The following is a 26,077-nucleotide window of genomic DNA, read 5'->3' as shown; positions in this document are numbered from 1 at the left end:
ACTATTAATGTTCTTTGTTTTCATACGTACACAGCCATCATCATCCCTGATCTTCTGCTTCTTCAGGCTTGAGCTGGCGCATTTCCTTTTTAGAATAAAGCGCTTGGCAGCTTGTTCAGTCTTGGCCTCACAAGTGGTTCTAGTACGTCAAGACCCTGACATCCTCTCTCGTTCCCATCCTCCCTGTAGCTGCATTCCGGTCGCCACCTGCACCTGGCTGCCCCTACAATGATGGACATTTTCAGCCTCGGCTTTTCCGGTGTCTCTTAACTTTGCACCACAGACGACGCCTGCAGTGCCCTCTTGGACTGCAGGCGTCCAAGAGGGCACTGCGAGTCGACCCTCCTCGCCCACTATACCTCCTGGTGCCCTCTCGCACCAGGAGGTATAGTGGGCGAGGAGGGTCGACTCGTATATAGGCACATGGAAAATAGACCGAGGGGCGTGTTCTTGAGCGCACACTCGTTGACGATGGCTGATAAGAAGGACAGCGGCAGCACCGATTCTAATGCCGGCAGTAACTGGGAGGCTTGTGGTCTCCAAGACTCGTTGTTGAGCAGCACGACGATGAAGGAAAACCCTGTTCCCAGCGGCGGCACCGACTCTAATGCCAGCGTCGATGCGGACGACAATTCCTGCCGCTGCAACACTGGCGAGGACGACGACAACAACCACCGCGTCCCGGGCTCGACCACCAGCGACGACGACGACGACTCGCTAAGTCCCACTGGAGACGTGCCGCCAGGGTATGTGAAATTGACCTATAACTTGCTCGGCTCAAAGTCTGTTAGAGTCAAAAGCCACGGCTGCACGGTGGCTAAGTTTGAAAAGGTGGTGCTCGTTAAATTGCCACCGGAGGATGACGATTCCTGTCCGCCGCCGTGCTCGCCACCTCCCCCTCCGCCGTACTCGTCACCTCCCCCTCCTCCGTCGCCGTACCCCTACGAGCAAGAGAACGCCAATAATGACCGACGCTCCTTTTTGGGTGTGACCGTTAAGGCCACCGTGGACAAGGACGGTCGTCGACCGCACACGCCGAGACCATTGAGTAAGGTGGTGAGCACACCATCGCAGAAACCACCAGCGACCGCCACCATGACAAGAAGTGGAGCATCAGCGGCGGCGGCAGCAACATCGAACGAGAACAACAACAACGAAAAGAGCGAGGTGGTGAGCGCACCATAGCAGAAACCCCCATCGACCGCCACCGCAGCAGTATCAGAGGCAGCAACAGAAGCAGAGACAGCAGCAGCAGGAGCAGAGGGAGCAGCAGCAGCAACCGAAGCAGAAGCGGCAGCATCGAGCGAGGTGGTGAGCGCATCACCGCAGAAACCCAAGGAGGGAGCAGCCCGATCTTTATTAAATCCACCGCAGCTGTCTTCCCCACCACCGATCGATCCTCCGGCTGTGATGCCGGTGTTGCCGCGGTCGAAACCGACCACGTCGCCGTCGGGAGCAGGAAGAGCAGGAGCAGCAGCGGCAGCAGCAGGAGCAGCGGCAGCAGAAGCAGCAGCAGCGGCAGAAGCAGCAGTAGCAACCCCCGTCCTGTCGCCAATGTCGATCTACTCCAATCCGCTCACGCCGGGGATGTTGCCGCCTCTTTCGCCCGAGTCCGACCCGGAGACGGACGAGTGGCACTCGCTGAGCTTTTGCAGAAGGGACATAATGGACACCAGGCCGGGCTTCGGACTCATCATGAAACTGCACCCAAAGAGGCAGTGCCTACACGAAGCCCGGGACGCGCTGCAAGATCTGTTCATCTTAAAGACCAAGGACGACGCCTTTCACATTACGCTCTTTCAGGCTCACATCGAGTTTACCGCAGATTACGACCCCTGCAGCATGCCCAATGACATCCTCATCCTAATGCGCAACTTTATGATGCAGCAGTGTCAACAGACGATACAAAGGGCGAGAAAGCAGCTGTGCGACAGCAACCGCATCCGCGTTCATCCCGACGGATGGATAGTGACACCAAGCTCACTTGTTTTAATGCAGGTGTGGCTGGGCCTGCAGAAAAGCTGTAAGCAGACTGCAGTGTTGCTGATCAGTGCTGATCTCCACGTCCGAGTTGGTCCCACAACATCCAGGCACCACGGTGCTTTCACAAGGTAATATGATATGGACACCTTGCACCTCAGTATCAGTTTTGAGTTTGACTTTTGATAAATATTTAAGAAGACACAAGGGTTGGCCTTGGTGATAAATACACTCGTGTTCTTTTTTTAAAGTGCTCTTTCTGCAAAGAATGTTCCTCATGTACATGTTTTCAGAGGATGCGTACACTCCTTAAATGCAAACTGCCATGGAGCTTGTTTAGGCCTTAAACTAGAACTCTTTCACAAAAACTATCATTTAGTTTCTATAGTAGTATTAAAGGTGAATTAATCTTTCCTATAAACAATTCTGCAGTGGCATCTATGCAGTGTTTTCCGTCTGCATATTCCGCAGTGCGGTAGCAAAGAGCTGTGCTATCTGTGTATTCACTTGCATGAGCTTGTTATACTTGTTCATTTAATGTAAAATACTTGTGGAAAAGTATTAGACTATTTCTGTGGTCTTGTATTGCAATTCTGCAGCCATTTATATTGTTTGTAAAACACGAACATTTAACAGAGACAGGAACAAGACAATGCGAGGACGAGCACTTGCTTTCAAATGCTGTGGTTAATGTTGAAATATCACTTTACATAGGTAGAAAACTCATAAGCCTCCGTCTTCTCTTTTTCCTGTTTCTCTGCGAGATTTTCACGCTTTACACACAATATCATGCAAGAACCAGCCCATTCAGTTATGCAGTGGAGCCACCTATTGTGCATGTTAGTTCCAATGGCTTGTTAGAATCTAACAGGGCCGGCTGCTTTGTTTACATTTTTTTGCAGAGGCATATGAGCACTTTGTGTCAAAAACGCTGAGCACTGTGGATACAGAGGCAAGGAGGCTGAAGGACCTGAACAAGCACCTGGCCACCATGCTTCGGGATGCAAAATAAGGATGGTTTGTGTTAATTGTGTGCCCTAAAGAGTGTCCTCTTTGTCTCCGAGCTGGCACATCGGCCGACTCATGTGATAGAAATTAACTCGCTGTAATGTTGGCAGTAGATGTTACTGTGTGGAACTTCACCAAAAATATTGCATGAACAAAAGAACTCATTCAACACAAATGAAAACACCTGTAGAATGCAGCTAAACAAGAATAGTGTCATTTTCCATAGCTGAACGAGAACATTCTCATGTAGCATACACAAACGAGAACGATATCGTTGAGCATAGACGTGCGAGAACTATCTCGTCAAGCATAGCTATGCGAGAATAATCTCGTTTAATGTACCTATACGAGAACGATCTCGTTCAGTGACGATGTCCTCTCGTACACATGTGACGTACGACATCGTTGAGTCTACGGAGCAATAATAGCGTAGAGAAGTTCTTGTAAAATTCTCATACAAATTTTTTCAATAGGGCAGCGGCAGAAGCAGCAGTAGCAACCCCCGTCCTGTCGCCAATGTCAATCTACTCCAATCCGCTCACGCTGGGGATGTCGCCGCCTCTTTCGCCCTAGTCCGACCCGGAGACGGACGAGTGGCACTCGCTGAGCTTTTGCGGAAGGGACATAATGGACACCAGGCCGGGCTTCGGACTCATCATGAAACTGCACCCGAAGAGGCAGTGCCTACACGAAGCCCGGGACGCGCTGCAAGATCTGTTCATCTTAAAGACCAAGGACGCCGCCTTTCACATTACGCTCTTTCAGGCTCACATCGAGTTTACCGCAGATTACAACCCCTGCAGCATGCCCAATGACATCCTCATCCTAATGCGCAACTTTATGATGCAGCAGTGTCAACAGACGATACAAAGGGCGAGAAAGCAGCTGTGCGACAGCAACCGCATCCGCGTTCGTCCCGACGGATGGATAGTCATGGGCAAGGTGTACCCGTCTCACTTGGCATTGGCGATCGACTACAGCGAGGAGGCAGACATTGTGGACGAGCTGCGCGCAGAGCTGCATGCGACAGCCGCCGAGTGGATGCGCATGGCGCGCACCTGGATCGGGAGGCGCTTGCAAGTTGCGCTTGCAAATTTCCTAACTTCATCTAGCACTTAGTGAGTCTATAAATTTGAGCCTTTGAAATAAAGCCTACCTTGTAGTATTGCTTGATGTCTGTGTTGGCTTTTTGTTTTGTTAAGCCAATGACAAGCGCATAAAGCATGCACCCTTTGTGAAAGGCAATACATGAGTGCACAACATCAATGTTGTTGTAAACACCATGTTCAAAACTAATATTTATTATCAGTCATTAAAACGCAATATGACAATACCACTGAAAGCAGGATGACTAGTTCTCATGTAAGCAGGCTTAGAAGGAGGTTATAATACACCCCTATTCCTGAACATGTGCAATACAACCTCCCCTCCCTTGGAAATTGAAATCTTAGTTAAATAAGACACCTGTTCAGAAAACTTCCAGTAATGACGAGATGGTATATTGAACACATGCATTTGACATAGCTTCTGCCTACTTTCGATGCAGACTAATGAATGCTAAGTGCACACTCAATAGAACAATCTTGCTACATAAAATCATCTGCATTGCAACATCAAAAGAGCACTATGCTGCTTAGTGTGCCAGCAGCTTTATGTAATACTTGTGATAAAACCGCTGAAGCCATGGAATGCTCTTGGCAAGAAAGGCTTCATTACTTTCAACTAAAATAATGAGGTCTTGCTTGCTGCTGTACACAAAAAAAGAAACGCTCTGTGGTGTTCGTTACGTACATTGCCACTTGCACTTGACAGTAGTATGGGTACTTGCTAGCTAATCTAAGGCAGCTGTCCTCATACACAACATAGCTAATGAAGCTCTGGCACAGGCTGGGGTCAATGATAAAATCGTCTTTCTTAGAGAAAGGGCACTTGATTTCTAGCAATGTTGTCCCCTTGCTGGTGTGGAGCAGTCCATCTGGGCTTGCACAGAGCCAAAGCTGTCCTGATTGAAAGACGAGGCCAGGCTGCACAGATAATTATTCGTCTAAATGAGCAAATAATTTCCTTTCAGGGATCTGCTCATCCATTTTTAATGAAAAAAACTCTGCATACAGCCACTGGGTGAGGCAGCAAAGAGAAAGTGAAATATTATTCTGGAGCACATTAACATGAATAAAAAAATTCCCAGTTACGATCCGCCTATTTGCATACAAAGTTTTGCTTTATTTATTTTACTGCGGTAGCTGGTTCGAGAAATGAAACGGCATATGATCTAGCACAAATGAATGCAGCATGAATTACTGAGATGCGCCGTGTTCGTACTAAGAGTGGACAACCCTGTACTTTGAAGCTATATTTACTGGGATTATTATTTTTAAAACCTAGCTCGCATGACGCTGAAAATACTGCAAGTACGTATGATGACTGTTGCACTAGTCTAAAACAATCTAGAACAGAAAAAAATGCAATAAGCTAGGCATACCCAAAGTTTTTGTGTAATAAAAAGTATAGATGTGTTACACCTAGTAGAGCATGTTTTTTTTACACTTCCTTAGAAAATGTCTTCACAGTGAATGCATCAACTAGAAATTTTTACTATCACTTTTCTAGACAGGCCACCTCTCATTTGCACTGAAAATATGTTTTTAATTTCAACAAACTACAGTAGACCAGAGATGTAAATGTCAAAATAGTGATACATTAGGCTCAGAGATAGCAATTTCTTAACAGTTAGGATAAATATGTAATTAAGCTTCAATGTTCTAACTGGTTAGTGAACTATGCATAGGAAATTTATCTGCTCTTACCGTGACACTAAAAGAGAAAGACATATCACTCACACTATAAATACAAATATAAACTATGAAGTGTTACACGCCCCATGCATTGCTATGAATTTCGTCTCCACAATTATTCTATAAACGAAGTGAGATAACATTTGAACGCATGGTTGCCAAGAGAACACAAAGGAGGATCACCACAAACACAATGTAACAAAAATTTGAGTCCCATTTTTGAATTTAAAAAGAACATAAATGTACCTTGTATATGAAATGTCTGAAAATGTGAAAGCCTGGTTGATGAACTACTATTACAATGAAATGCATTTTGTGCTATAGCAACTGCCTGCACAATTTTCAAATCTTTTCGCACAGCAACAGCTTTTAGCACTAATAACACACAAGAAAGGAGCCACACACATCTTATTACCTTAGCGATAAACTAGTTATAAGTGAATATGCCAACTTATTGCTAGTAAATTGTAACATTACTGGTTGCAATAACTGGCCTACATCACTGTGGTACCGGCTTTTCTTTCGAAGACCTTCTGAGCCACTGGTTCCATTGCAATACCAGGTAATTTTGAAAACAAAGAGGCTAGCAAAACTGTGCACGTGAGACACGAACAGGTCTTTATGTTCTGCGAATCGGTTCGCGTGAGGGTTGAGATTTAACCCTTTACTGCACCTTGTTGCATTTACGCTACATTCTGATGAACAGCGTTAAAAACCGAAGCAAAGTCAGTTTGGAGCTGCCTGTACACGTTGTTGCATATCCGCAACATTGGTCTGTAAAACGCGGCACCTTGTGCTGCAATCTGTGCTAATCCTTCGCATCTTCTACAAAAACAAACGTGGCGGAGGCTGCGTGCGCCCGCGAGCAGTGATATAGGTAAGTTTTACAAATTGTAAATATATTTCTCCATAAGACAAAGCGAAAAAAAAAAAATTCTTACGCTATGCTCCACATCCTTCTGACTCTGTAGGTTCAAAAAAACATTGTAATTTCGGAATAGTTTGTTCCTGGCGACAGAAAGTTGCTATGTTACACAAATGCAACAACGTGTACATGGTTTATTTTCTTCGGAATAGTGAAATTGCTCCGAAACGCTGGTATGGCCCAGCAATCCCTCCTGATAGTGAAGGCAGTGACTATTCAATTAGTCACGACAGCCACGAGTGTAAGTCCGTTTCGATTCAATATGTGGACAAGATTTTCTCTGGTCGAATTTCCTTTTTTTCTTTTCAAAAGTACGCTGTGCCTCCGCACGTTGCCGTGTCACGTCGTCACGGGCACAGCTTTACGTCTGTGCTTCGATGTTCTACATTTTGACAATAACCCGAAAACACTGCATTGTTTCCTGGCTGGAGGGGAATCTGCATGACGTACTGCACGAAGTGTGGGAACCACCTGTGCTGCACAAGCATGTACAAGTGATTCTCTTTGTTCCACACTAAATCATAGGTGCACCAATGATTGTCTCGTGAAAATAAGCATCTGAGTATGAAGCACTAAATCTATCTTTTACTTTCAACTTATTCTTTATTTACACATTGTTGCAAATATGCAACATACCCTTTATCTGCAAACTGAAACCACAGACATTCGCTAAAGTAAGTTTCCATGGGAGTACAGGTACTGTTATGCTTCCCTACAATTCCATGAATAATATATTGAGGAAGCAAAAAATTGAGCAGTAAAGGGTTAATATTAATGACAGGCGGTGTCCAAATCCACGGCCCAGCAATGTCCTCATCTAGGTAGCAAATACCTATCTTGAAGGCCATGCTGTTGCTTGCAGCAAGCGGCTGAAGCGGTTGCGGGGCGGTTGCGGGAGTCACAAACATGTCATAGAAGTCAGACTGTAGACACCACTTACAGTTCTTTTCTACAGTTTCAACGGCGCTGATGATCCTCAAAAAGGTAATATCCAGATAAGGTAACGCGGTATTTAAATGGCTACTTAAGTACATTGCAAATAGGTAGTACTGAATCCACAGCGCATTGACAATTTCAATTGGTACCAGAAGCAGATCTGAAAGGTTATGCTTTTGCGGCATGCACTCGACAGAAGTGACCGCTAAATAATACATCATGGCCTCCATGTGTTAAAGATTGTGCATAAACGTTATTTTAAAATTTTTCTTTTCTCCACTGCCATCTGGCAACACAGAGCACGCACATTCAGCACCTCCATAAATTCGTATAAGGTGCCAGCAGTCTATGCGTATCTACTACAAGCTATACGAAACTATAAAAGCGTGTGTACGTCTTTGTATAAAGCCCTGCTACCCTAGCCCTGCTATCATCGCTACTTCCCTCGCCATATTTGTGCATACACCAAGTTCTTTCTTTCTTATATACAGTCAATGACTGAATTTTCGGACGCCCAAATTTTCGGACATGCCTGATATTTCGGATGTCATCGCGGCACCGCCACGAGCCCCATAGAATCAATGTATAAGGACATCTGAAGTTTCGGACGCTCGAACCCCCCGCCGTCCAATTTTCTGGACTTTTTGACACAACAGAAGGTCCTTTGGCTCCTCGCGCAGTGCCCTTGTGAAGGAAATCAACTTGCAGCCGAAGAATATTACCGCTTTGAACCACAACTAGCCGAATCTAGCCGTCACACACCGATTTGGTCTGGCCACGCTGGCTCTGTTCATCAAATGCCGCACTTCCGCCTCCGGCGGAGTTTCCAGTGCGGCGCTATTTCGTTTGTTTGCGCAGGCCACGTTTTGGCTAGCGTGGTGTGTGGCTGTTCTGTTGTGTCAAGTGTGCCCTGCAACGCTAGGCCTAGGTGCTTCGACGCTCGTCAGCGAACTCCACTGTTCACAACTTGAGGATTTCACTTGCCTTCGATGGCCCCTACTCCGTCTTCGTCGTCCTTGCCAATGGCATCGAAGCGCGGAAAGCAGTACCGTACCCACGGAAATAAATTTTGAGCAGTTTGTTGACGCTGACAACGAGCTAAACTTCTGCGCAGAACTGACTAACGAGGGAATAGTCCATCAGTTGTGGGGGATTCAGAAGACTCCGATGTTGAAAATGAGGAGCCAATGCCTGCGCCGCCTACAAGCGCCGAGTTGACGCGAGCACTGTTGACTCTTTTATCGGTGTACAGTGCTGACATGACCCTTGCTCAGATTGAGGCAAATATGGTTGCATGCAACCGGAACACCGTCCAAACAACAATCAAGTTATTCAAGCCACTGCAGCAATAACAATGGCTGCCCAACGATGCACATGTACATAATAAACCGGCAGTCGGCTGCATACAGAGTTTTTGAACGCCTCTTTTTATAGCACCTTAATTGATGCTTTGACAGGGTTTCGGAAGCCTGGTTCTTCGGCCTTCACCTCTAGATCCGAGAAAAAAAGAAAAAAGGTGAGTTTTTTTTGCATGCATTCATTTTTTCGGACTGCCTGAATTTTCGGACGTTTTTACGTTCCCTAGAGGGTCCGAAAAATCGGTCGTTGACTGTATTCCTATTCCCATAAATTCATATTTCCTTTTTCTGTATCTTTTACATATATATCTATATATAGCTTAATTTGAGTGTAGTGTCATGGTTAATTTTTCTTTTCAGTTTTTTTTATAAGTGCTTATATTTATTTGTAGATGTGTGTTTAGTGTATAGTGTAGTTAACTTGCTTCATCTTTACTTATATAGTTGTGCTACTTTCTTTTATTAGTTCCTTTCACACTTTTGTAGGTATTTATTTATTTATGCAGTGATAGTGTACTTTGTTTGTATATTTGTGCTTGGAAATGGCAGCGCCAATGTACGCATATGTCGAATATGAGGACAGAGGTAAGGCGATTGTCTCCGTAAGCCTGATAAAAAATTACTGTCCCAATGGTGTGAATGACTTGGCCTGCAATAAGCGAGTTTATTGGCGACAAAATGCAAAGGCGAAGAAGGCTACTACTCTGGCAACGTCATGGTGTTGGGATGCGAGTATGCCCCAACTCTCAACACTTCCTTTGCTTCACACGGAAGTCGATCGCAGGGCAAGGTTCTGACTGCTGATCTAGGTGTCACAGGAGGCTTTTCTCATAGCTGAGTGCTTTTTTTGCTGCGACGATATATTGAATTTTTCACAAGTACTCCTCCAGGAAGGCACATGTAACTAGCAAATGGAAGCCTCGGGAAAGCACCTGAGATTATAATAACACTGTGCCAATCGCGGTGCTCTGGCTGCATTTCATGCAGCCTCGATGTCGCTAAATGAAGCATGCACACAGCGCTGTGTGCGCGTTCTTTTATTGGGCCCAGTTATTGTAACAAGCCCTTCTGATCGATGAGATTAGTTCTGCGATTTTATCGCGATGATTTTGAAAAGTTATTCCTTCTAGCTGCATCAGTGGTCATAGTGACCGACTGCGCTGTCAATGTGTTGAGGGCTGTGAACGGTGGAGGATAGAGTGGCATAGAATCGAGCGTAAGGCATTGTCATACATTGTAAGGGATGTCCAACGTAGGTGGTTTATATGCCATTGATAAAAGAAATGGGAAATAACTGCAAAAAAAAATCTAATCTTGCATGTGCTCGCCACGCGTTACTATGCTTGAAATTCGACCTCGTTTCCCACTTTGCCGAAAAGTTTAGCTCAACAGACCCTCTCTTTCTCATTTGACATGTGCAACATGTGTTCAATAGAAGAGGAACTTGCTGTATCAAGACTTTACCTGTGTTAATTAACACACATTAACATGTTCCTTAAGGAACATGTTAACGGATGTGTGATGTGAAGCGACAAAATGACCATGCTGGGATGTGCTTGTCTTGGGGTACTTACTGCTTCTGCTCGTTACTTTTCCTTTTCTGTATGTGTTATGGAGTTCCTCAGTTATATTTAGTGCCTAATGTTTCTACATGTGTCATTATTATTGCTTTTTAATTGGTAACTGCGATGACCATCACAAATGCCATATTTTCTTGTAATCAGTATTTTGTTTACAATATCCTTCAGACAGCAAAGCTGATCTTATTTCTAGAATGTCTAATCAGCACAAGCCTGTGCCCATGGATGTTTTTGAACATACAAGTGAGAGATATCGCCACAGGCAGAAGCCAGCTCTCAAGGTAATAATAATGATAATAATGCTTTAACAATTGCAAAGTTTGTCGAAACAAATATCACCCAACTTCGTTTTCCTCTTGCCATTTGCATTATTACTAGGATGCACCAACAAAAGAAAAGAGGCGCCGAATAGAAAGTGCCAGAAAATCGAGGATGCAAAAGATCTTTCAGAAAAAATCTGGTGGAGATTCGGACTCCAGCAGTGAAGATGAGTTGGTGCCCTGGAAGCTGCTCAAGAAAGCTGAAAGTGAAATTGCAGGGCTGCAAATCAAATTAAGAATATCTGAGCAGCAGCGGATGGAAGAGCGGCAGCAAAACCTGAAACTGCACGGCTTGCTTGAGAAGAGGATGAGTGAGCAATAATTTATTTTTAAATGACTGTGTCACTTTGTTTAGAAATTTATTTTTGCAGCATTCTGTGTTGCCTCACAAGTGTGCTGTCAGTCCTTGCGCAGGAATGGTGTAGTAAGATGCCTCAGCATGCAAGCTAAGGTTTTAGATTAATGCTAGTCAGAGAATTGATTGTGCTATGTGTGGAGATTTATGTAACAATTATGATTGCGCTTATGTGAAAGTGCATCATGCAGATTCCTTGGAGGCCTCCATAGTTCAGGCAGTAAAAACAGAACTTCGTGAGGCAAGGCTGCCTTCACAGGTATGTAATGCCATGTTGATATTTTATGGGGAGCAAAATTTCATGATTTTGCAACGTCAAATCAAGTGAGGCACTGCTTCCCATGGACGGATTTAAAATTTGGTAACTTGACAATCTAGTTTAACCTTTTGCTGCCACAATCTCACTGCTATCATGACATCTATCACAACATTTCTTTGGCAGCAGACATGATTTGCATCCATAGTACGTGATTTAACCCTTTGTGGTCTGTTGTCGGGCAGGGCCCAGCAAAGTAACACAGCCCTAGCGGTCCGCTGTCGGGCACCGCCCGACAAGAGTGTTCGGGCGTTAAATTTCGTGGTTTTTCTCCCTGTGATTCGCACGCATTCTTTCTATATATGATGCGCGATCTCTTGAGGAATAATTGAACTTTGTTTGTTGAAGTTTACTTCTTTTTGCACTAGGGTGCAGCACAAATGGCTTCTGGATCCCAGGGCATTCTCACTTGTGCGCGGAACCACATGTGCACATGGTTCGCTGAGAAGCATGGCCACTTTTTCACTGCGTGCATTTCACGGTGGCGCATTTAGTGAAAGCGATGATGGCTTCAGTGATGAAGAGAATTATGTGCCTGCATCAGATAGCGATGACACTGTTTCGACAGAAGTGAGTGACGAAGATGACTGCGGTGGAGACAGCACCTCTGTTGACACACAAAGGGACAGTGTAACACCAAGTGGCGAAAGCTTTTTTTTCTGGCTTCTAGAAGTTTCCATTTTCAATGGTTTTATTTTGAGGCACAAACAGCTGCAGAATCATGGCGAGAAAGAACAGCGACACCTGCAGTACCACATCAACCTCATCCAACAGATAGCGGGCGAGTCACGTGAGGGCTAGACCCAAAAAGCCGGGCCCGTCAGCACGGAAAGAGTGCGAGGAAAGGCTAGATCGGAGGAGCAATTTCATCTACAAGCTCCCAGGCCGAAGCAGCAAGGACTGTGCTGTTTGTAGCGATCAAAAAACAAAAGGAGGCAGGAGGGAAACTTTTCTGCAGAACCTGCAGTAACAAACCCTGGCCTGCACCCGGGTGAATGCTTCGCGCAGTATCACACGCTACTCAAATATTGGTAAAGGAGTGTCCTGCAGAATTCAAGAGAAAAAATAAATATCCTGTGAGTGTTTCTTCCACAGTTTGCGTTTTTATTTGCGTCGCCAGAAACTGGCAAAAGACTTTCGGAGGACAGCCGGACAGCCGGAAAGTCAGGACAGCCAGGACAGCCAGAAAGTGGGTAAATGTTTTGGATAGCAAAGGGTTAAAGATGGTATGCATAGGAAGATACTGTGCACTTCTATAGTGGTGTGCCAAGGCATTGATTCAGGCAAGTTGGTCTCATATTGGGAGCCTCAATATCGCTTAAAAGGCAGGGACAGATAAGAAACAACTACATATGGTGGTAGCTTTTAACTGCTTATTTTGGAAAGGAACATGTCCTTTTATGGACTCTCTACACATGTCCACAATGGCGTGACATGTAAATGACAGCACGCATACATGACTTTAACTAAGCAAGTTCTTTATGGGATGGTGGCAGTCAGCACCCGTCTGCTAAGTACTGAGTATGAACAGCTTCTATTACCTCACATGTCAGCTGTTGTCCGGCTCTGCCCATGATACTGCACTGGTCAAACAAATGTGCAACCACACTTTTTACAATATCGGGCCAGTGACTCACCGCCAAATTTCTTTGCATCATTGCTACGCTCCCATAGCCAACCATTCAGGCATCATCCTGTTTGTCCTACATAGGATCTAAGGCATTGCAGGTGTAAGTGGCAGATGATGCAGTGGTGTTTGGCAGCAGCATTTGGGTTATTCATCCGGCACAGCCTTGCTAGCTTGTTAGGTGAGGAGAATACTAGTACATCCGATCGTTGGGCAATCCTTTTTGGGTTGTGCGATAACTTATGTATTTAATAAAGGAAAAAATTGGACATCCACCCATTCGTAGCAATTGCTACAAAGGAAGCCCATACGAAAGAAAAGCTTCGCAGATGAAGAAAAGTTTGTCCTGGTCCGGGACTCGAACCCGGGACCACCGCCTTTCCGGGGCAGCCGCTCTCACCTGAGCTAACCAGGCAGCTAGCAGATGGCAGGGTGAAGTCGAATTTGTCAGCTCGATGCAAAGGCAAGAGTTTGACGTAATAGTAGGGTGGATGTCTCATTTCCCCTTATTTAACCATTTTGGTCCTGGTGGTGTCAATTGGCACCACACGATAATGGTACTGCCACGCAAAGAAAATGAGACAGGAACTTGGAAATTTTCGCCCGAAGTGAAGTCCGGGCCCACCTACTGCCATGGACGTCAGCATCATCACTCGAACGCTGAATTCACGACGAAGAAGCAGCGGCGGCGACATCATAGTGAACGCAGAGCCAGGTGGGTTCCGACTTTATGCAACTGTAGCTATGCAATTCCCTTCGATTATGTGCCCACTTTTTTGTATGTTGTGCCTTAGTAGTACATTAGTGAGAAGGCGTTTGAGTTATTTTGTTTGCACGTGCAGCTTTCTCACAGTGGCATGCTTTTGTCATGTATGATTTTAACACCGTCAGGGCTCAACGGTTGCAAATGGCGGTGTGAGAGTCGATTGTGGTGCCTGTTTTAGAGGCGCAATATCTGAATAAATGCTGACGCGGTATGCCAATTACCCTGTTTCTCTTTGTTCACAGGTGCGGGTATACCTGCGACTTCGTTTTATCTGTGCCACCGAACCCACTCCACACGGCTACAAGCAACAACAGACGCGCTGTTCGAGGAGCTCGACAACGGCACCTCGTCCGACGTAGACAGTGAATTTGATGACTCAGACGACGAGGGTGTGCGGCATTGTGCTTCTGATGAAGCTCAAACGGAGAGCGACAGTAAAAGCACCGATAACGAGAGTGCACTGGATACATCTGGCGACTGGAGACTAAAATCGTTCAAGGTACCGGTAACTACACAGGCGATGTCCACAAAGCATCGGAACTCGGAGAGTTGCTGTCGAAGGGTATGTGTCCAATAGTGTATTTCGGAGATGACTGAAAAAACAAACCAGTACTTGGTACTTCACGGAGGCAGTTGCGTCAACACCAATGAGGCAGGGATAAGGCATCTAGCCGCAATACATCTCACAATGGGTGTTCTCCACTACCCGAGGCTCAGACTTTATTGGAAGCCGAACATGAAGTGCAATCTCGTGGCGTCTGCAGGAAGGTTGCGCAACCATTTCAAAAAGTTGCGCAATAACCTGCACATTGTAGACGTGAACCACCCTGACTCCACCGACCGTCTTTGGAAAGCGAGGCCACTGCTTGATGTTTTCCAAAGCAAGTGTAAATCACTCGTAGCAGAGGAGCGCCTCTGCATAGATGAGCACATGGTGCCCTTCAGAGGATGCCTTGACATAAAACAGTATGTCAAAGGAAAGCCGCACCCATGGGACATCAAAATATTTATGCTCTGCAGCAAATTACCCTATCAGGGGTCCACAACAAAGATCGAAGACCACGTCAAACAGCACTATGGTGTTACAGGTGCAATAGTTTCGCATTTGGCTGACAGAATTCCATCTGGTGTGGGACACAAGCTTCTTTTTTTTCTATACAGCTATTTCACGTCCCCACCACTGCTCCGTAAAATGTTGTGTAAAAAAATATTTCCTGCCGGCACTGTAAGATCGAACAGGTGTGAAAAGTGCCCTTTGAAGACTGAGAAGGTGCCGAAAAAAAGTGGCCGCACTTCTTCAGAGTGCGTTGTGAGCACTGATGGAAATATAGCGATAACAAGGTGGATGGGCAATAGGATTGTGACCCTTGCATACAATTTTGTTGCTATTGAGGAGGAAGACAGTGTTCGTTGTTGGAACAAGGCGGAAAAGAGTTTTGTAGACGTGAAATGACCAGCTGTCATTAACGCATACAACCGCAGCATGGGTGGGGTCGATAAAGTAGACTTCCTGATTTCCCTTTATTTTACCATTACCCTTTACTCCCTTTATTACTCCTTTTACCATTTAGCTCTGATGTACGGTCTTTACACCATGCTTGTAACTCTGTAACTACCGATGTTATGAAGTTGAATTTTTTTGGCAATGTTATTTATGTCCTAAACAAGAAAAAATAATGTATCGAAAAAAACCTGCAAAGAAAAAAAATGAGGGCTGAAAGGGTTAAACACCGAGCATGACCGTGGCCCCAAAGTCGAGTTGTTCATAATGTAGATGAAAAGTCATGAAGAAATCCCAAGTCCAGAAGGGTAAAAGTGGATTTCTGTAAATCATGCCACTGTATTAGAGCTCAGAAAGCACTGGAACGTCTACAACTGGAAGGCATGGCAATGATGAGACCTACTTCAAACTTGCCTTTAGATGTAACAGAAAAAAGTTCTCTAGATTTAAATGAATGCTGTGGGAAGGAGCCCTCAAATTAGAGCCGAGCCCCACTATAAGATCTCTGTCAAATTTTGTGTCACTTTTAAAGAGGAAAAAGTTGCCTGCACAAGCACCTTTCACCCGAAAGTGAAAGATGTCACCGGCCTTCTCGTGAAGCATTTTGGAATTTTATGGGAAGACAATAAAGAATTTGCCTATTTCATTCCTGCTTCCATCATACTCAAGAGAAAAAGCTTGCAAATAATTGTGAAGAAGACTGCTTATGCTGAGAAGACACTTAACCTGTTATCCATATATAATCAAGATAGCTGATGAATACCAGTGCGCCTGATTGTGAATGTTGTAATGCTTTTCATGCTGAAATAACAGCATCACCATTCTAAAGGGTCATGTTTATTTATGAGCTTCACTATACAGTAATACTAATAAAGTTTCCGGAACAAAACCGAGTCAAACAATGTTTCAATTCAATATGAATCAAATCCTATGTTTACATCCTGGTATTGGCCAAATATGTAAATAATTTCATTATCTGTAACTGTGAGATTACTCTAGCTTGCATGTAAAGCAAAATACGATAACTTGGATGCACTTTTTTATTTTGGGCAACTAATTTTTTCTCTTTTCCTTCTCCGTTCCTTTTCTGGTGGATTAGGCTCATTTCTTTAAAAAAAAAAAAAACTTCAAATGCTTTATGAGGCAGTAATTTTTCAATTAGGAAGGTGACCTTCCCAGCAAGCAGACACTCCCTGTTGGTTCAGTCAGCAACTGCAAGTGGCATACCTCTCCTATGTTCTGCCACATCACAGCTGAGGACTTCCTTTTCTGTCACGACGCTGCCCGACATACTTTCGTCTTCTTGGTGCATATTCAGAGGTGGTTTCGTGTGCTGCGTGTGTCACACAAATGCAGAACTTGTTCTCGCTGCTGCTGCCAGCTATTTTAGCACTACAAGCAACATGCCTGATGTCACAGCACTGTTGTACACAATGTCATCCCGCCTGCTGTCAGTGGTTTCTTCAAGAGCATGCAGGTATTTCTTTCAGTTTGGAGCTGATTTCACGGCATACATTGGTGTAACACTTTGTAAACATGATTGTCCCTATGCGAGCTACACACAGTGATCGTCTTTGAAAAACGTGTAGTTGGCCTCGCTGGCGGCACTGAAGTAGAGAAAAAATTCACCAACGATTACGATACTCCTAAAGCCAAATTTGAGTGCAGCTCCATACAAGTTTTCATTTTGCGATATATTGGCTGGTGCGGACAATCTGTCTCGTGCAGCGCAATGCAACTGGAGTGAAGTGTGGGGCGACTGCCTCACTAACGTAGAGATCACAAGAGGCAGCGTGCAGGTGATGTGTCGGTGCGATTCACAGCAGATGACGCGCTCTACTCTGGCGCCACCTTATAGCCATCGGTGCTACACTATGTTTTTCTCACGCTTTTGCCATACCCTCCTCTTCCACATTACACTTCATGGTTCCCTACATCCTCCTCCTCCACTTTCCTCATCACACCTTTAATCCTTGCTGCACTCCATGTTCGCTCCTTCATCCTTTGCTCATTCGCATGGCTGTGCCGGTGCTTGCTGCAGGAATGGGCGCCCAGAGCTGCGCTCTAAAAGAACCAGGAAAGATGTCTGCTCAATAGAGTTGACTGTTTTCAGAAGAGCTTCGCAAGGACCATAACAATCTTTGTAGTGTCAGCATTATGAAGGACAGTGAGCTTTTGTAGGGACATTGATTAATTTTGGAAGTGGATTAGCAGGAATGCTTTGTAGTGTTTTCCAAAGGCACATTCAGTAATAAAGCCTCCGAGGCACTGAATAAGAATCATTCTTATATCAGAAAGTCACATTCGAAGAGAAAAAGTAAAGTTATGACATGCCTAAAACTGGACAGGTTTGCAAGGGATGTAAGTAACGTGGTCTTATGCTCAATGTGTTTTTCACTGCTAAAATGTACAAGCCTGGTATACCATTTAGTTCTGTTAGCAAATGGGGTACTTGGCTCCTTCATGTTAGCCAGTACATATTAAAGGTACTGAAGACCCAGAAAATAGATGATCCTATCCCAATGAGCAACTTTTATGAGACAGTGCACTACATTCAGGACAACTGGGTGTTGCCCGTGTTATTTTCTTTTGTATCATTTGTGTGTGTCATATAAGTACCAACAATGTCTCAGAGCGGCGTTTGTCAGTTTGCAATTACCAGAGTCCTTCCATGTTTTTCTGGTCACGAAACTCCGCCGTGACGCTATGGGAGAGGTTCATATGCTGCCCAAAGGTGCCGTGACGCGGCGCCACTGTGCCACAAAGGACATCGTTCGCGTACCGAAACATGTGCGCAGTGCGAGGCAAGCTGAGTGATCGGGTGCGTTCTGTGCATGTGCTGCGCTATTTTTCGAGTGCTGGGCTGTTTAGTTGAAGTGGCGGGATGGGACAACGATGCCGAACACGTGTTGCAAATAACAGCTGAAGAAGTAGAATGGTGGTATCTCTAACAAGCTATTTAAAAAAAATTGCTGTATTTGTGATGTGGCTACTCGTGTTCATTTGAGAGTTGTTTTGCAATGTGTTATGAAGTACTTATGCTTTACACTTTCTTGTTTATAGAAATAATCTATTATGCATTCTGTATACAATCTATTATGCATTCTGTATTTATTGCCATTCGTTTGCTGGTGTTTGTTTCCTGCCCCCCAATACATATCTCTCACGGTTGATGTTATTTCTTTATGCTTATTATATCAGTGTCATGCTTTTAACAAACTTCTTGCATTGTGAATGGTGGACCATTTGTGACCGGACGCCTCTGTGCTGTCTGTATTTTGCTCCGCTTACTTTACATGATAAATAAATGATTGTGCTTGCATGTTGTTTTTGCACCAACACGTTCTATTTCTTTTCTTAATCGAATTATAAAGTTTTTAAAATATTGTAAATAGTTGCGCATTAAGAACCAAAATACCTAGTCTCGTCGTGTCCGCGTCGAAACTACGAGCAGCGTGAATAAGTGCTGGGCTTACTGACGCTTCTAAACGACTGCTTGCTAAGGCAATTGCCTAATTACAACACAGCTAGTTTCAACTTCGCAGGTCCTAACACTTCATGTTTGCCTTAATCCGTTGCTAAAAGCCGCACCGAAGACACTTAGTAGCAAACTTTGTCTTGCATTAATCCTACTTAAATCTCATTCAGAAATGGCATCGCTTTGCAGAGAAATCTTAAGCGCACGGAGCAGCTCAATTTCCTTTTCTTTGTCATTAAGTATTCTACAGCAGTAGCCCTTCGCAATAACAATTTGATTCTTTTGATCTCCTTATAAGACACTGCCCACAGTCAGAGTCCTTCTCTGCCACAGTTTAACAGAAAGTTAACAGCTGTGCTCGGCGAACAATCTGGCACTATGCACAACGGAGAGTTGGCGCTTACTTACTGGTAAGCGGGAGTGACAGCCCATACGTTTGCATCTGGTGATAAGTGGGACCACTGGCGCTTTTTTGCGAATGCGCGGTGTTTAATTTCAGGCAAATATTAAAAAGCGGAGCCCACTGAAGTGTTCAGGCGAACAGCGATGATGTAGAAATCTGGACCGAGACCACCCAGCCGTGTACAGTGGACGCATTTCGACAGGGGCGAAATGCAAAACACGTTTATTTAAATTTAGGTGCATTATAAAGACATTTAGTAGCGAAGTTTGTCTTGCTATAATCCTACCTAAATCTCATTCAGACATTTATTTATGTTTATTTAAATTTAGGTGCATTTTAAAGGATCCCAGGTGGTCAAAATTAATCCCGAGTCCCACACTACGGCGTGTCTCATAATCGTATCGCGGTTCTGGCTCTTAAAATCCTTTTTTTTTTTTTGTCTGAGACCGCCGCAAGCTCCATGTTGTGTGCGGCTTTTTTTTTTCGTCCCGGGCACTCATATCATGCAGAAGACGCGCTCAGGCAGTAACTTAAGCATATTCAATGTTAAAAATAGTTACGTGAAACTAAAGCGACGGTTGAGGAAGTTGAGAAAGCTAGAATACCGAGGCTGCCCCACACACAACCACAGCGGTAGAGGCGTTCGCATGCCCTCTCACGCACGGTTGCGCCTCTAGCAGCGGGCGCTGGCTCTATATGAAACTGAGGTGGCAGTTTCTTGACCAGAAAAAAAATGGAAGGACTCTGCAATTACTAAACCTGGTGGGGAGTATTCAACGTTCCCAAGAAAATGTTGCTATACAAGAATCAGCCCTATATATCTAAAAATGTGAAATATATGTAATTCCATTTTTCTAATGCTTGGAAATTAATTCATATGTGAAGTACATTCATTTAACTATGGTTGCAGCTTGGCTGTGGTTCATTTGTTAATAAGACTTATATGTGAGCATGTGCATATGAGAGGTCTCTTGTGCAAACAATTTCTTATTCTGTGAAGAAATGCGCATTTCCTCTTTTTCCCATTCCTTAAGTCATGGTGTTGCAGGTCTACACTGTGAAGTCATGTAGTTGTAGGTGGCAAGGCATCCCTCAAGCTGCTTTACTTCTTGTCTCCTATAAACTTGAAAAATGAGCTTCGAACTCTGATGACATGCTTCATGTGAATTCGAAAATTGTCTATTTTTCTAAATGTCGTCTGTTATAAAAATTTCGTATAGCAGGAAGAAATTTAAAACAGTAAAGCAACTTCTCTAAGAAAAAAAAAACCTCATGAACCACAAAGAGCACCGTGGGAGACCCCATCCTAGAGTGGAAGTATGACGGTGCCGTTTCTGGGTTCATGGGTAAAGAGAAACAAACATACATGTGGATATACTAGACCAAGATATGTAAATGATCAACACTTTTGCCCTGTTTGTATGGCTTCTGGGTCTTCGTCATGATGCTTGTTGTTCAGGTCAACCTCTTCAGTTTTTCGTAGTGTTGGGGTTAGGTATGTGGATTAGTTTCTGAATATTGTCGTAAAGTTACACATGAAGATGTGCACAGCATCGGCAAGACAGCTGGGCAAGATGGCGTTATCCTCTAAAGCCTTCGTCGTCAGTCCAAACTTCTTTCTCAGCGCCTGCATCTTCCCCAGTGCGCATCCCAATCTTAACTTCTTTCTTAGTGCTGGCTCGTGACACTTAGTGACACTATTTCCCCGCCAAAACAAAAGCATCGTCTGAATGCTTGCTAATATATAAAGCACAAAAGAACATAGCAGTGCACTTGCAGTAAGCACTGGACAACACAGAAGCATTCTGCGAAATGAAACTGGCAAATTTGTGTGAATGGGGATCACAATGCGTTAACATGTGAAATAGAGTTTCAGGCCAACACTGTGGAGTATCTCCAAGTGGTGCTTTGGATGCCAAGGCGACGCAGAAATGTCTGGATTAACCTCCGAGTTCACTTCACCAATGTAGTGTAGCACTTTGTAAGGCCTGAAGTACTGACACAGCTTCCCAGATAACCCCTGGTGATGGATCGAAGTCTACACCTAGATTTGGTCACCTGGTTGGTATTCAACTTGCAGATGCCAAAAGTTGCAGCACTGCGAGTCCGAACACTGCTGCTTCATGATGTGTATGCTCATGAGTTGACGAGCTTCCTCTGAGTATTGAATAAGTTGATCAGCGTCAGAAGCAATTTAAGCGTCAATGTTGTGTAGAATCATGGTGCGAAACACGATCTGAACCGCACGCCCATAGACAAGATGGAACGGCATGAATCATATGGTTTCCTGAACAGCGGTTTTGTACGCAAGTGTAACCTATGACCGGATCTGATCCCATGTTCTATGCTGAACGTCAATGTTGATCCACCGCATGTTAGTGATAGTTTGTTCAAATGTTCCGTCAAGTCTGTTGGTCTGCGAATTATATGCAGTCGCCAGGTGATGCTGTGTACAGCTCAGCTTAAACATGTCCTCCTCCATCTGGTCTATAAAAGCAGTTCCTCTGTCGGTGATGACATGATGGGCACCATGTCCGAGGACTATGCGATCCATAAAAAGCTGAGCAACTTTGTAGGCTGGTACAGCTTTTGTCTTGACGTAGCGTGCTAGGCGGTCTGTGGCAACTATAATCTGCTTGTTGCAGGCGACTGACAAGGGAAAAGGTCCCAGCCGATCCATGCCAATTTGATCAAACAGCACGTTACACGGTACGATGGGTTGGAGTAACCCCCAGGTTTATAGACAGTGATTTTCTATGTTGACATTCAGGGCAGCTTTGCATCCAACACTTCGAAGTGGTAGAAACTCTGGGCCAGTAGCATGTCTGGCGTACTTTGGCAAGGGTACGTGAAAAACCCAAGTGTCCAAATGTGGGCTCATCGTGGCAAGCAAGGAGAATGTCATGACAGAGGTCGGCAGGTACAACCAGCAAAAAGGCTTTGTCACTGGCACTCGGGTTTTGCTTGTACAGGGCATCATTTCAAAGGCAGAAGGTCAAGAGACTGCGAGAAAGGTGCTGTGGCATGGTAACATTCTTTCCTTCTACGTGATTGATGAGAGGGCAAATTTTGGTGTCCTCGTGCTGCCATAAGATTAGGTGAGATGCAGTGAGGGTTTCAAATAATCTGCCATTTTTGTCCATGTCCTTTTTCCAACGTTTGACAGGCATCCGATAATGAGTCACAACTAGTCGGCATCATCATGTTTGCAGCACGATTTGTAGGCAATGGTAACATCAAACTCCTGCAGACAAAGATGCCAACGTGCCAGTCACCTGGACAGGTATTCTAAATTCACCAACCAACACAAAGAATGGTGGTGTCTCACCACCTTGAAAGGGCAACAATAGAGATAAGGCAGAAATTTCATGATGGCTCACTCAACTCTAACACTCTTTCCTGGAGGTGGAGCAGTCGATTTCAGTGCACGAAAGAGTGCAGTTAGCGTAAGCGATAACTCACTCAGTATATTCCTAGTGCTGAACAAGTACAGTGCCGAGACTGATGTTGCTTGCTTTGGTACGCATCTCGATGTCAGCGTCCTCATCAAAGTGAGCAAGGATGGGTAGATCCTGCAGGCATTGTTGTAACTCTGTGAAAACTGCATCTTGATGATCAGCCCAAATGAAGGGTGCGTCATCTTGCGTGGGGCTAATGAGTGGTTTGCAATCTGAGAAAAAATCAGGGACAACGCGTTGTTACTATGCACACAGGCAGAGAAAGCAATGTACTGCTTTCTTGTCATGCGGAACTGAAAAAGCAGCCACAGCAGAAGTTTCGTCGGGGTCAGCCCAAAAGCCGTCGTTGCTCCCCACATGCCCGAGAAACTTGTGCTCTTTGTTACCGAAGGGGCACTTTTCCGACTTTAGCGCGAGATTAGTGGAGCAGAGCACCTCAAGTACCATCTTTAGATGTTTCAGATGTTCTTCGAACGTTGCCCCAAACATGACGACGCCATCCGGGCCCTAAATTGAGCCAATTCAGACTGGTCAGAACAGTGTCCATCATTCTCTGGAATGTGGCTGGTATAGAACACAGGCTGAATAAGAGCACTTTAAATTCATACAGTCCATCTGGGATAACAAAGGCAGTTCCTTCGAAATCTCATTCGTCAAATTTAATATGGCAACATCTACTTCTCAGATCTATGGGTGAAAAATACTTGGTTCACTGCAGTCAATCTAAGGAATCAACGATTCGTGGAAGCGGATAAAAGTTTTTTTTTTTGTGATGTGATTCAGCTCGCTGTAGTCCAAGATGGAACAGAAGCATTCTGTCTTTCTTTTTGTCAAGGACCACTGGTGATGACCCAGGACTTTGGCACGGTTGTATGATGTTGTTGTCAAGTATCTCCAACTTGTGCGTTAATCACATTGTGCTGTTTTGGCCAAACATGGTAAGGCAGTTGTCATATAGGACGAGAATCGTCATACGTGATTATTCAACGTCCCGTGATGGGAGTCTGGCACACCTTAGAAGATGCGAAGCACCTATTTTCCGTGTATTTTCCGAAGCACCGTATTTTCTGGTGTATAAGTCGCTTTCTTTTTCTGAAATTTTCTTTGGTGTGTCTTATACACAGGTGCAACTTATATACAGCTGCTTCTTCGGTTTGGATGACATGGCCATGCGAAACGTGCTGGGTTGACTTTCTCTGGCAGTTGCTACAGGTTGCGTGTGCGCTATGGAGGTGCTAGGTCCTTCTCGTGATCGAGTTGCAGAAGGCAGTGCGAGGACAGAGCAGCAACGCAAGCGGTGGTAGGCCGCGAGTCAACCAACTCCGAAGTCGTCACATCTGCAGATTGCTTTCAAGATACAGCACACACCACTGCGCAAACTATGCAGCTGCTACCAGAGTACAAGCCACCCTTCCTCCCTCCCATGCTGCCTTCCCGCTTTCCACCCTTGTGCGTGTTTTGGCTAGGTTGCCAGCTTTCACTCGCATATAGAGCATAAACGGCGTGCGAGGCGATGGTATTGCCCCTGGACTTTAGATGGGTACACTGCGGTGACCATGATGGCAGAAATGCGCCTGGAGTGTCCTATCACTGCTTGCGTGTGACCCTCGTTCCCGAAGTGTAATGTCACTGTCTGTATTTCTTTAAATCTCTTACCAAATCAACAGGTTTGTCTTGTACACCGATGCTATTTATATATGCTTTTTCTCAGAAAAACTGCTGTTTTGAGGGAGGTGCAACTAATACAAAGGTGCGACTTATACACTAGAAAATATGGTAGATAATGCCAAGTGGTCGGGCTGGGCTGTCCATTTTCATAGACGTAAAACCTTTAATAACACCTGCTACGGGGCCAGCAAAACCGATAACAGTACAAAGAAATAGGTGCCAATGTTCCTTTGCTGGAATTAATCACAAGCGCAGAACGACCTTGAAGCATGACAAGAGTGCGGGCTGTACAGACACCTTGAGTCAGCATAAGAAAAATTGCCCTCTGCAACCACTTCGCTCTTAGAAAGACCGTTGTGCATGATGGCTAGCAGGACACTTGCATACGGTGGTACCGTTACGCGGTCAGCATCAACTCGAAGCGCATTACAATGGGAACTGTCAAGGCTGTTTGCAGGTCTCTCTGCCAAGGTCATTGTGCACTCCCAGAGGTTACAATGGCTTTATACTGGAGCAAAAAGTCAATGCCCAGGATGAGGCCCTGAGCACAATTGCCGAGTACAAGGCAGCTGGCCGGAAACGTAGACCCACGAATTTGTGCTCTGAATGTGCACATGTGCAACGGTGTTATGATATGCCTGCCAGAAGCACGAATTTGGGTTCCAGATTAAGGTGTATTAACTTTTCAGAGTTCTGTTGCTAGTTTCTCACACAAGATTGAGTAGTTGGCACCCATGTCCAATAACACACTAACATGTTGATCGCTGAACACAAGTATGTCCCACAAGAGTCTGTCTCTGAGATCACCTGCTATCGTCACTGAATTGCATTGAATATTTCGTACTCACATCGATGGGAGGTCTTTGGAAGGGTGATCGCCAGTGGCCTAGTTCCCGAAGGTCACTGTTAGTTTTCCTGGTGAGGGGCTTGGCAACTGTCCCTGCACTGCTTTTGGAGGGCTCTGAGGGGTTGCGGAAAATCCCTGGGAAATGGCGATCATGACTGCCACCACAGGAACAGCGGCATGCTCTGCTCATTCAAGTACTCCCAAATTGCCCTGGGCCTTTCATCATATCTGGGCCTTGGTGAATCCATGGAAAAACCTCACGGTCTGAGGCAGCAGTAAGGCACTCACAGTATACTTGACCGGCTTCACCAGTGATAGTAGAGCGGCTGTCTGTTCCGGGCATGCCAGGTGTCAGATTTCCTCCGAAGTGGGCGCTGATCCTATGTATGCTGGATCGGTGCAGTGATGACAGCAGGAAATACGCTGTGGCAAAAGACGCGGCAAGGATGAAAAGTGCCGGAGCAGGAAAAGAGCACACCAAAACTCTCGCATACGATGCATGCTGTAGTTGTGTTGATACAGGGGGCGTTTTGCTAATCGGAAGTTTGTCTGGATCGCTTGCTGAGCTTCATTTCCCATGAGAGCAGAAATGGAACCCAGCATAGGATGAGGAGGGCAGCAAAGTCATGCAAGCTCATAACACACCACAGGGTGAATAAGGTCCAAAAGAAAGATGTTATCAATGGCAATTGGGTCCACTGGCGCAGTAGTGTTCACTTCCCTGTCATATATAGCTGACCGCTGGTCTCTCGGTGA

The 26,077-nt window shown here is 45.0% G+C and overlaps 1 protein-coding gene across 2 annotated transcripts; it reads left to right on the top strand.

The window, feature by feature from the left end:
* The first annotated feature begins 725 nt into the window (after nt 1–725).
* Nucleotides 726–4,161, top strand: LOC142576520 (uncharacterized). Of its 2 annotated transcripts, XR_012826863.1 has the most exons (3): nt 726–2,111; nt 2,883–2,997; nt 3,462–4,161. XR_012826863.1 is itself a non-coding variant. In XM_075686669.1 (2 exons), exons 1-2 carry the CDS (start codon nt 1,411–1,413, stop codon nt 2,890–2,892), a joined length of 711 nt encoding a protein of 236 aa, XP_075542784.1. In that variant the 5' UTR covers nt 726–1,410; the 3' UTR covers nt 2,893–4,161. The 2 variants fall into 2 exon arrangements, 1 of the variants encoding a protein (XP_075542784.1); XM_075686669.1 differs by having other exon boundaries at nt 2,883–4,161.
* The last annotated feature ends 21,916 nt before the right edge of the window (nt 4,162–26,077 follow it).

This window comes from Dermacentor variabilis, chromosome 3 (assembly GCF_050947875.1).
Source record: "Dermacentor variabilis isolate Ectoservices chromosome 3, ASM5094787v1, whole genome shotgun sequence".
Taxonomy (NCBI): domain Eukaryota; kingdom Metazoa; phylum Arthropoda; class Arachnida; order Ixodida; family Ixodidae; genus Dermacentor; species Dermacentor variabilis.
Note: the sequence above shows the minus strand (reverse complement) of the source record. Positions and strands in the feature narration are given on the sequence as shown.